The sequence below is a fragment of the Hyperolius riggenbachi genome, chromosome 3 (assembly GCF_040937935.1).
Source record: "Hyperolius riggenbachi isolate aHypRig1 chromosome 3, aHypRig1.pri, whole genome shotgun sequence".
NCBI lineage: Eukaryota > Metazoa > Chordata > Amphibia > Anura > Hyperoliidae > Hyperolius > Hyperolius riggenbachi.
The window spans coordinates 485,194,604-485,207,099 of NC_090648.1; the positions used below are offsets into that span (position 1 = coordinate 485,194,604).

The following is a 12,496-nucleotide window of genomic DNA, read 5'->3' on the forward strand; positions in this document are numbered from 1 at the left end:
GGATTTTCAGATCTGCAGATGATTGTCTGATCTGCAGATTAATGTCAGTTAAACAAGGTGTGTATGATGATCTGCAGATATCATAGAGTATGAATGCAATTTGCAGGAACGGATCTTTGGCACATACTGATCTTTTGAGTCTGTACAGCATCTGTGTGTGCAGCATCTTGCAAAGATTTCTGTCTGATGGGGAGTCCAGCTCCATAGAATAGACTGTGTAGAGTATGGCTCTCATACTACATGGAAGGGGGTAAAATTGGTCTGTGATCTTTCATTTTCAAAATACTATGGTCTGATGTGTGTATGAGCCTAAAGAGTTTTATCTGATGGGGAGTTCAGCTCAGAATAGACTGTGTAGGGGGTAAGATTGGTCTGTGATCTATTATTTTCCAACAACTTTTATCTGATGTTTGTATGCACCTTTAGGGTGCCCATACATGGTACAATTTTTCTTTTTTTTTTCGATTAGATAATTTAGTTCGATTATTCCGTAAGATCGAATATAAAGATTTTTCCAGTATGTCCGATCTGATTTTTCTCGAAAAAAACAGGATAATCGTTCGAATTTCTTGATCGAAAAATTTTTTTTTTTCAACTTTCATTCGATTCGATCATTTAGATCAAATAAACGGGATAATCTAATGTTTTTATTGTACCATGTATGGCCAGTGGCCACCATAAGTCTGACTGAGTTAGTTGCACGCTTGTTTCAGGGGTGTGATTGAGCTACTACTGGTGTATGAAGCAGGACTGCCCGGCAACTGGTATTGTTTAAAGGAAATAAATATGGCAGCCTCCTTATTCATTCCACTTCAGGTGTCCTTTAATTAGTGTTTGCAGAGTCCTATTCACAAAGTAAACCATCTCCACAGACACAGGTGAGAAAGAGTAAAAGGAAACTTTAGACAAGAAGAGACACGTAGAGGTGAGATATCCGTTCCTGTGAGTCACTAAAAAAGAAGGCGACTGGAAATGGGAATCAGGGTCAGGCAGGAGAAGTGAGGTCACTCATACAGCTATTTCAGCATCAGCATTTCAGGATAGAATGACAACAACCCCTAACAATACTCACCTCTCAGGTTTCCTCCTGCCTACATAGTAATCAATACCATCCTGTTCTTGTAACTAGACATATCTATGAAGCAATTTTGACCTGGCGAGAGAGGCTGTTACAATTTCACCGGGTCCAATGCAGTCCTGTTTTCTGAAGTACTTAAACAGCCAAGAAACAGCGAGAGACAGCTTGAGATAAGGTTTTACTGCAGGAGAGTTCAAAGGGCCATCATTTCTGCTTTGATTTATAGCTTAAAAGACCGAGTGTGGTTTATAAACTGCAATTGCGACAGAATGATGCAATGTTATTAAAAAAAAAAAGCTAACTAACTGAAAATAAAAATATGAGACCCTTTTCTTTGCTACTTATGTTCTATTACAGTAATTATCTGTACTACACATACTATTCATTATATCATACTTTTCCGCTTCAGGCTTACTGAGAGAAGCTGTGTGTACCAGACATGAGAACTGCTTTATTTCTGTGCAGAAGATTAAGAAAGGTGAAATAACGATTGGAGAGTTTTTTTCTGGGCAGAAATGATGTCTGTGTAAACAGGAGTGAAAGTTATGCTGTTGCCATGGCAGTAGCTTGCTCTGGGTAAGTGCAGAAAGCAGTTTAGTTGCTATGGGAAGCTATTGCAGTTTTTGCTCTAGTTGTCTTTGATGTCATTATTCCTAAATTAGCCTCAAGTTGGCCAAAACTCGTACACTGGAACCGAGATGTGGAGTTGTCACTGGAAAATCCTACCTGCCTGGCTGTGGTGCTAATCCGCTGCTTCTATTACCCCTGATGTGGCAAACCGATCGATTGCTCACGGATCAAAATCTGATCGGGTTGTGATTGATACCTGCCATATACAGTACATTGATACTCAATGGATTTCAGAAGGAAGTAAAAAAAAAACGATCAAACTGCAGTGTTGCACTATGGTCCATCGATTGACCACAGCCCCAATCAACAGATATGATCACAGATCAATCAATGTTGCCACTGACAGAAAAGACCACCAATCAACCACCGACATCAACTGACAGGAAAGACCACCGATCAGCCGATGCTCCAATTGACAGAAATTACCACCTCTTCAATTGACAGAAAGACCACCAATCAACCAATACTCCGATTGACAAAAGTGACCACCCATCAACCAATGCTCCACTTGACAGAAATGACCACAGATCGACCAACACTCCAAATGACAGAAATGACCACAGATCGACCAACACTCCAAATGACAGAAATGATGACCACCGATCGACCACTGGTCCACTTGAATAGATATTGTCCAACCTGTCTAATCAAAAGTTCTGATGGATTTTGAGTCACAATCGAACAAAATTAGATCAATCAGAAGCGTTGGGGCAATAGATTTGTGCCAGATACAACCAGGGTGATCGAATCTGCCAGGAATTTAACAGGAAAATCGATACATGTCGTGTATGGCTACTGCTTTTCTCTGACTTTACTGACTGCATGTTAGTTTCAAATGCCTTCAAGGACTACTGTAGGGGGGTAGAGGGAAAAGAGTTGGACTTACCCGGGGCTTCTAATGGTTCCCGCAGACATCCTGTGCCCGCGCAGCCACTCATCGATGCTCCAGTCCCGCTTCTGGTTCACTTTTGGAATTTCCAACTTTAAAGTCGGAAAACCACTGCGCATGCGCGGCTGTGTCCTCGTTCCCGCTGACGTCACCAGGAGCGTACTGCGCAGGTGCAGACCGTACTGGGCAATACACTCCTGGTGAAGTCAGTGGGAGCGAGGACACGGCCTCGCAGGCCCAGTTGGTTTGCGGAATGTAAAGTCGGAAAAGTGTACCAGAGGCGGGACTGGAGCATCGGTGAGTGGCTACGCGGGCACAGGATGTCTGCAGGGGACCATTAGAAGCCCCAGTAAGTACAACTCTTTTTCCCCCGACCCCCTACAGTAGTTCTTTCTTTAAAGTGAACCTTAACTGATTGAGAAAAAAAAAGTTTCACTTACCCCCCTGCAGACGTCCTGTCACTCACTCATCATCCGGTCCCCCGCCGTGGATCAGTTTCGTTTTTGCCAGTCACCTAGCCAGTGCGCTTTCATGGCCCTGGCCGCATGCATCCTCAACCACGCTCCCTTCCCTGTAGCCATCCTGCGCAAGCGCAGTACGCTTACTTACTTACATAGTATGCATACTGCGCATGCGCAGGACGGTCATAGGGACGGGATCAAGAATAAGTGCAAGTGACTGGCCAGTCGCCGAAAACAAAACTAAGCCACGGTGGGGGACTGGTGAGTTACGGTGTAGGCACAGGACATCTCCTGGGGCTGGGAGAAGCCCCAGGTAAGTGAAATTTTTTTTATCAATCAGTTAAGCTTCACTTTAAGATCAGCACAACAGCTGGGCTATTTTTTGTTAAAATGGCAATAAATATGGCAGCCTCCATATCCCACACACTACGGGTCTCCTGTATCGCTACGCTGAGGCATTTTGAAGAAATAAGAGCTAGTAGATGCAACCTTGTCCATGGGCAACCACTTGGTGTGATACAGCTTGTGCAGGACCAGTCAATATTGGCTAGCAAGTCTAATTGCTCAACATTGTCAACATCCCCAAAAAAAGTTGTTTAGTGTTTGTCTCCAATCGATCCGAGGAAAAGTTTGGTTCCGATCAGCATACTGTTCAACCATTTTGATTAGATCAATCATCAATCGGAAGTGAAAATTGTATAGAACAGGCCACCCAGAGCAGCCATTGAACATCTACATTTCATTGCCCCTGTGCAGTTCACAAAATGAAAGCTGAGGTCTCACTGGACACATTAAAAGAAAGCCAAGGAAATTCTCATCATTGCGACTTGCAGGGAAATTTAATGTAAATTGTATGCAGCTTGGAAGTGGGCCAATCTGATGCATTGCCTGCCGATTTAGGCTGGGCCATTTTCAAGCTGGGATCCAAGCTTGCTGCCTCCTCGCAGGGGGACATGGGCAACGTCAAGTAAGGCATTGCCTTTTGGGGTGAAATATGGTGGGGACTTTGTAGGCTCCGATCTACTAATCAGAATCTCTGAACTAGGAATCAGATTGCTACCTACTCATGATGAGAAATGGGCAATGTCAAGTAATGGACTGACTGTTGGGGTGATACTTGTGTATGGTGGGGACTTTGTAGGCTCCGGACCACTAGGGTAGCCGTGAAGGCCTGATAGGAACCCATTTCTAAGCAGGGTTCCAAGCTTGCTACCTCCTTGTGGTGGTACATGGGCAAGTAAGAGATTGCCTGTTAGGTTGAAGTATTGTGGGGACTTTCTGGGCTCCGGACCACTATAGTAGCCATGAAGGCCCAACAGGAACCCCAACCACAATGGCTAAAGCGAACACCGTGGAGTCGCCATTCTCCTATCAGAAGCCTTCTTGAGTAGTGGAACAAGGAACACTGGCTACATATAGCAAGTTCTAGGGTAGCCCAGGGTCCACCAAAACCCGCACTGCTGCCTTGTGCTGGAAGTGGAATTCCAAAGGCTAACGGAGGGAACCCCAACAGAAAATGAATGTGCCTGGAAGCTTTTGGTGGCCACCCCACCAGAAGGATCAGGTGCTGAAGGCTAATAACCTACGTACCTTAAATCAAATTATTTATTACTGAAACCTAAGTGAAGGAAATTCAGATGGATCCTACGTTGATTTGCAAGCTGAATACAATTTGTATTAAATTTGCAAGCAAGCCGTAACCATTACCCTCTCATTGACATCTCTAGTTACTATGGACAACCTCAAGAGTTTTTCTTCATAATATATATATATATATATATATATATATATATATATATATATATATATATATATAATCGGATTTAAAAAAAAAAATACAATCATAGCATAAAACTAATATTAGTTATATCATTACCAACCTTCTCTCTTTCGGTGGCTTTCCCTCTGTCAGTACAGCCAGGTTCCCATGGAGCAGTCTCTTTAGATATTCTGTTAAAGACTTGCTTTAAGCCCATGTCGTATCCCGCAGGGTCGCATCAGGAACAAATCCCTGGAGGTCCGTAGGACGCAGCCTTTGCTCTTGGATTACTGTAGATCATTGATTCCATTTTAACGAATTGTAATTTTCCTTTCCGTTCCGAAGAGAGGCTCCAGCAATCCTGCAGGGCTTAGGCCTTGATCCTAGTTGGGTGGTGAGTGACCAGAATGGGTTAAACAGGATCACCCAACTCCCCCCCCCCCCCCCCCCACCTCCTCCTCCCTTACACGCTTGTTCACATTAACTGTAATGACACTAAGCAGGATGCAAAGAACAGAATGATTTTCCTATACCTTGCGTGTGTGACACAAAACATAACAAGGAGGCTTTGATACATGACCTGACCTGAACATATGTTGAACATTAATTAAACAGCTCAGGATGAAAAGAAGGTTATGCAGACTATTGCAAGTGCTGCCAGTTTGGTTTTGTGCTATAAACTTTTTTTTTCTCTATTTTATAGATATTTTTGTTTTTTCTTCAACACATATAAATATATATATATAGATTTTTTTTTATTTTATTTTTAATTTAGAACAACTGGGGGACTTTTTTTCTAAATAATGTTGGACTGAAAAAAGGTACTAAAATGGAGTACTAAACTGATATCCAGTAACATTAAATTTTAATAAAGTTATTTTTTTATATAAAGATAAGAGTCTACATAAATTAATAAATTAAGGCTCACATATATAGAGGAACTCACAATATTTTCTCAGAAAAAAAAGTTTTTCCTGCTATAGGCAAGAGCACCAAATTCACTGCACGTACTAAATTTACCATAACTTTGCTCACAAGTGTAAAACTTATATATAACTCGGTATATAGTACAAAATTAAATTATGTCCATGAAAATAGTTTGTACAATATATCATTTAAGTATTTCAGGGAAGGAGTGCTTAGCTATATTTTTGTAAATTTTTTTTCTTTACAAATTCTCTGTGTCATATGATGTCCTTTGCAGCTTTGTGCCTTGCAGCAGTTTTAATCCATTGTTAAAAAATAAACAATCTTTGTGTTCATATTTCAAAAATTGGGAATGAGGGGAGGGAAATGGGGAAACTCGCTCCAACAAAGAAAATTTTTACAAAATATATGCACGATTTTGTAAATACTGCAAAAGTTAATAACAAAATGTGTCTTCCATAGCAAATACTGTTTTGATGCTACCTAGAGAGGACCCCGAAAAAAAATTCTATTGTAAAATGTACTTGTTACAAAAAAAATCCCTTGTTCGATCTTGTTTTGTTCACTTAGGTGCGGTGGACAATTGACCCTATAGGTCTGTTTCCCTGTTGGTGTCCAGACACAGAGCGTACAAGGACTTTCTGAGGTCCACGTTGCTCTTGGCTTTGAGGTTAGTCTTTTCTAAGGTGCCTGTCCCATTGTTGATACCCTCCACATTATCCTGGTGGACACCAGACTTGTTGAGAGAAACTTTACTGGGGCTTCTTTTGAGATCCCCAGCAACACTGCCCTGCCCACTACTTGGCTCCTCCTTAAGTATGGTTTGCTCTTCATGGTCTGTTTCTCGATGGTAGAAGTAATTGAAGTTGGAGACTATGACAGGAACGGGCAATGCAATAGTGAGGACACCAGCAATGGCACATAATGAACCCACAATTTTGCCCCCAACAGTCACTGGTCTCATGTCCCCATAGCCTACCGTGGTCATGGTGACCACAGCCCACCAGAAAGCATCAGGGATGCTGGAGAAATGAGAGTCTGGGTCATCAGCTTCAGCAAAATAAACTGCACTGGAGAATAAGATGACTCCAATGAAGAGGAAGAAGATTAGTAACCCCAGTTCCCTCATGCTGGCCTTGAGGGTTTGCCCCAAAATCTGCAGCCCCTTAGAGTGTCTGGACAGTTTGAATATCCTGAAGACCCTCACCAAACGGATGACCCTGAGAATGGCTAGGGACATGGCCTGTTGTCCATTGTTGGTCTGCTGTTCGGCCAGCTCTGTGCCTAAGGTGATGAAGTAGGGTATGATGGCCACAATGTCAATGATGTTCATGATATTTTTGGAAAAGTGAGATTTGCTTGGGCAGGCAAAGAACCTGACCAGGAGCTCGAAGGTAAACCAGATGACACAGGTGGTCTCTATAATGAAGAAGGGATCCGTCAGACCGCTGGGGGGAGAAGGAGGCGGCTGGGTGTCGTTAAGCACCTTGGACAGCGTCGGGGGCAGCTCGTTCTCGTCTCTGAACTCCGGCAGGGTCTCCAGGCAGAAAGTGATGATGGAGATGAGGATTACCAGCACTGAGACGATGGCAATGCCCCTGGCAGAACTGGAGCTCTCTGGATACTCGAATATGAGCCAGACCTGGCGTTGGAACTCGTTTTTGGGCAGCGGCTTCTCCTCATCCTTGAGGAAACCCTCGTCCTCCCTGAACCTCTCCATGGCCTCCTCACCCAGCTCATAGAAGCGAATTTCGTCGGCAAAAACGTCGATGGAGACGTTGACCGGGCGCCTGATCTTGCCCCCGGACTGGTAGAAGTAAAGGATGCCGTCGAAGCTGGGTCGGTTCCTGTCGAAGAAGTACTCGTTCCTGAGCGGGTCGAAGAACCTCATCCTCTTCTCGGGGTCGCCCAGGAGAGTGTCGGGGAACTGGTTGAGAGTGGACAGCTGGGTCTCGAACCTCAAGCCGGCGATGTTGATGATGACCCGCTGGTTGCTCTCGTGGTCCATGATGCCCAGCTCGAAGTGGTGTTCCTCCTCCTCCTCCTCGGGGTGGTGGTGGTGGGCATGAGGCTCCTCTTCTTCCAGTCGGATCACCGTGTCGAGATCATCACCATCCTTGATGTGACTGCCAGGATAGCTCATGATCATGTCGTTGCTTTGCAAACGAGCGCCCACACCTCCTCCTCCTCCACTGCCACCTCCACCTCCTCCTCCTCCTTGCCCGGTCCCTGGTGGCTGATATTGCTGCTGATGATGCTGTTGAGGGGCTTGTTGTGGTGGTGGTGGTGGTCTCTGGAGCTGGCAGCTCTCCCCTCCGAACCCTTCCCTCCCCTGGCCGTAGTCGTTCAGCCAAGATGGTGCCCTGGGGATCTGAAGCAGGTTCCTCCTGCCCACCGTGCTGCCAACCAAGCCAGTGCCCCCTCCATCCTCCGGTGCCGCAGGGGCTCCCCCGTTCTCCAAACTCACCAGAGCAATCTCCATGCCATGCAAAATTCATCAGACCCAATCATTATTCCTCAGGCTTTCACCAAACCCCCCACCAACCACCTCCTCCCCTTCCAGCTGAGATAAGAGAGGGGGGAGGATGGTGGTGGTGGCAATCAGCTTCCTTGAGCTGGGGGGGTCTTCAAAAGATTATGAAGAGGGGAAAAAAACAGAGAAGATGCAACAGTCAGATAGCTGAGATCTGAGAAGTCCTCCAAAAAGTGGATCCAGAGCAAGGCTGTGCGTACACAAACAACACCAGGATGGAGGACCAGGATGAGAGACCGACCAATCATTAATCCTGACGTCAACGATGCTTTTTTATTCTCCAACCATAGCTACCAGGCTTCTGTGTGAAGCAGATGCCTCAGACTCCAGCTAGCAATCTGTTCTCGTCTCTCTCCATCCTGCTAGCTGTGTATTAATCTAGCAAGTAGGGAGGGAGCAGCAGCAGAAATCCCCCCAGGATCAGCTGTGAGGAGACCCTGGGCATCATCTGGATGCAGAATCCTCCTGACAGGTACCAGGGGAGACAGGACATCCTGCCCACATGCAGAGGGGGCACTCTGTACCCTGCCTGGAGCACACAGCCTGCATGGCTGCTGCTGGAGAGAGGTTATTTTTAAGCTGGTAGACCGTCACAGCCTGGGAGTAGTTAATACTGCCTTTTCTGTCACAGGAGGGAAAGGGGGGGGGGGGGGGGGGTAGGGGAGTTGTGTTTCACTCTGTGTTCTACAGCAATGCTAAATATGCCAGCGAGGACTCGTGCATGCTGGCTGCTGGCATAGGATGGGTGCATGGAGGCGTAAAGGGGCATGGAGACCGACAGAGGGGGGTCTTTCCCAGAAGTTCTTTTTTGTTGCTTTCTAAATAATAATTTTTGTATGTGTTATTTGTAAACTAGTTTCATCAACAGGTGCATTGAGAAGAGCTGCTGTTATTGTTAGTATCTGTTTATTTACAGTATTTGTAATACTGTATTATTATTATGGATTTATATGACACTGACATCTCCAACAGCACTTTATAGAGTACATAGTCATGTCACTGACTGTCCTCAGAGGAGCTCACTATCTAATCCCTACCATAGTCATAGTCTAATGTCCTATCATATTATTATTATTATTATGTATTTATATAGCACTGACATCTCCTGCAGCACTTTATAGAGTACATAGTCATGTCACTGACTGTCCTCAGAGGAGCTCACACTCTAATCCTACCATAGTCCTAGTCTAATGTCCTATCATATTATTATTATTATTATTATTATTATGTATTTATATAGCACTGACATCTTCTGCAGCACTTTATAGAGTACATAGTCATGTCACTAACTGTCCTCAGCGGAGCTTACAATCTAATCCTACCATAGTCATAGTCTAATGTCCTATCATATTATTATTATGTATTTATATAGCACTGACATCTTCTGCAGCACTTTACAGAGTGCATAGTCATGTCACTGATTGTCCTCAGAGGAGCTCACAATCTAGTCCTACCACAGTCATAGTCTAATGTCCTACCATATTATTATTATGTATTTATATAGTACTGACATCTTCTGCAGCACTTTACAGAATACATAGTCATGTCACTGAAGTCCTCAGAGGAGCTCACAATCTAATCTTGCCATAATCATAGTCTTTGCAATCTATTATTGGATGCTGGGAAGTCAGGTTCAAGTCCTGCTGTCCTTTATTAGAGAAAACTTTCTTATTTACTTTCTGTACTTCAACAAGTGCCAAAGTATCAGAAGAAGTAAAACAAAATATCAAACAATGACATGTTGCACGTAGCACAGTGTATCCTATGTAATAATAATACAGTATTATGGGTAATTGTACAACATATACAGTAGTGTAGAAAAATATACAGTAATACATTTCTACCATTTGCCCCTAAATAAGACCTACCCAGAAAAGGATTTTTGAGCATGGTTGTAGTATAAGCCCCTATTCAGAATCAGAATCAGAGAATCAGAATCAGAAACTTTATTTCACCAAGCACGACTGGGTGGTGTCTAGAATTGGGCTTGGCACGTACAGGGTACTGATACACGATATACAGTGTTTACAGATACAGGACAAGCAGTAGGAACAGAACATTATACAGAATACAAAACATTATATAACATTTATGCAGAGGGAGTCAATTTGGCATAAAATACAATACAAAAAACAACTGAAAGGTACGCTTGAGCTGGAGCGCCGTCTATGTGCAGGGTGCTTCAGTGCGTCATGGTATTGTGGGGGGGCATTCCCATGGAGAGAGTTCAGGAGGTTGACAGCCGAGGGAAAGAAGCTGTTTTTATGTCTTGAGGTCCTGGTGTAGATGGATCGGAACCGGAGCTTCCGGCTCGAGGGGAGCTGATTAACCACCTGTCAAGGAGGACAGGCGCACTCCCGCGGCCGATCGCGCGTGCACGCGCACTCCCGGCCGCGGATTCGGTAGCCCAGCAATCAATGTATCGGGCTATGGTGCCCGATCACTGATTCCTGTACCCCGCTGAAAAAGCGACAGCTTCTCTCGGAAGCTACGCTTTTTCTGAGACTATGTCCCTCTAAGCGTACATTGTACGCTTAGAGTGACGTCATGTAAACAAACTCCAGGTTGCCATCTTGTGGCGAAAGAGTAAAACTACAGCTAAAAGTAAAAAAAAATTACATTACACACACTTTTCCCTAAATAAAACACTATTTACTCCCCCCCCCCCCCCCCCCTCCCAAAAATACCGACATAAAATGTTTAATAGAAAAAAAAAAACATTACAATTTAAAAAAAAAAACACATAAATATTTACCTAAGGCAGGGGTCTCAAACTCGCGCCCGTGGGCCATTTGCGGCCCTCGATACAATATTTTGTGGCCCTCGCTAGCAAAAGCTTCCTTATAGTTCGCTTCAGTGCTCACAAGTAATTCGCCGCATCCCCGCCGCTAAACGAGGGCTGCAGAGCCCCCAAATTGCCCGGGGGGCAATCCGCCGGCATTTCCTGGAAGGGGCAGAGCTTTCAGCTTCAGCTCTGCCCCTCCTGACGTCAATCGGCGCACGGATCGCCGCCTCTCCCCGCCCCTCTCTGTGAAGGAAGAGTGAGAGGGGCGGGCAGAGGCGGCGATGCGCAGCGATTGTGAAATCCCTTATGCGGCCCAGCCTCATCCTGACTTTGCCTCCTGCGGCCCCCAGGTAAATTGAGTTTGAGACCCCTGACCTAAGGGTTTAAACTATTTAAATATCTATGTAAAGATGAAATATTTCTATATATTTTTTTTATAAGCTTGTAAATAGTGATGGATGCAAAACGGGAAAAATGCTCTTTTATTTCCAAATAAAATATTGTCGCCATACATTGTGATAGGGACATAATTTAAATGGTGAAATAACCGTGACAAATGGACAATTACAATATGTGGGTTTTAATTATGGAGGCATGTATTATTTTAAAACTATAATGGTTAAAAACTGAGAAATAATGATTTGTTTCCGTTTTTTTCTTATTCTTACTGTCAAAATGCATTTACAGTAAGGTAACTCTTAGCAAAATGTACTCCCCAAAGAAAGCCTAATTGGTGGCAGAAAAAACAAGATAGAGATCAGTTCATTATGATACGAATAAACGGGAGGTGAACATTGCTCGGATGCATAAAGTGAAAACGACTGAGAGCTTAAGTGGTTAAAAAAGGGGTAGCCTGGGTGTGAGGGGTCGTTGGCGATCTTTAATGCTCTGGTGTTCAGCCTGGAGTGGTAGAGGAGGTCCAGAGTGGGAAGGGATCTGACAATGATCCCCTCCGCAGATTTGATGACACTCTGCAGTTTGAGCTTGTCGCTGGCAGAGGAGCTGGCGTACCAGACCAGGATGGACGAGCATAGTACGGATTCGATCGTGGCTGAGTAGAAATTTGTCAGGAGTTTTTGGGCCATGCCGAACTTTTTCAGTTGGCGGAGAAAGAAATGTCTCTGTTGGGCTTTCCTCTGTGTTGAGGCAGTGTTGGTGTTCCACCTTAGGTCATTGGAGATAGTTGTGCCCAGTAGGCGGACACTGGGGACACTTTCCACTTCCATGCCATCAATGTGGATTGGAGGCAGGGTAGAGGCGCCTCCTGAAATCAACCATCATCTCCACCGTTTTTGCTGTGTTTAGAACCAAACTGTTCTCTCTACACCAGCAGCATATGCTTTCGACCTGGTGGCGGTACGCCTTCTCATCGTTTATGGTGATGAGACCTACAATGGTCGTGTCGTCGGCAAATTTGATTACTTTTACCGAGTC

The 12,496-nt window shown here is 44.5% G+C and overlaps 1 protein-coding gene and 1 long non-coding RNA gene across 2 annotated transcripts in view; both read right to left on the reverse strand.

Annotated features, from left to right (window-relative positions):
- LOC137561717 (uncharacterized) overlaps positions 1 to 5,240 on the reverse strand; it is a 139,252-nt gene extending 134,012 nt beyond the window's left edge. The window contains exon 1 of the long non-coding RNA XR_011030098.1: positions 4,939 to 5,240. This is a non-coding gene — a long non-coding RNA (uncharacterized lncRNA). The remainder of the gene's footprint in view (positions 1 to 4,938) is intronic.
- Positions 5,241 to 5,281: 41 nt separating this feature from the next.
- Positions 5,282 to 8,817, reverse strand: LOC137564355 (potassium voltage-gated channel subfamily A member 2-like). The gene has a single exon (XM_068278133.1). It carries the CDS (start codon positions 8,224 to 8,226, stop codon positions 6,334 to 6,336), a length of 1,893 nt encoding a protein of 630 aa, XP_068134234.1. The 5' UTR covers positions 8,227 to 8,817; the 3' UTR covers positions 5,282 to 6,333.
- Positions 8,818 to 12,496: the final 3,679 nt, after the last annotated feature.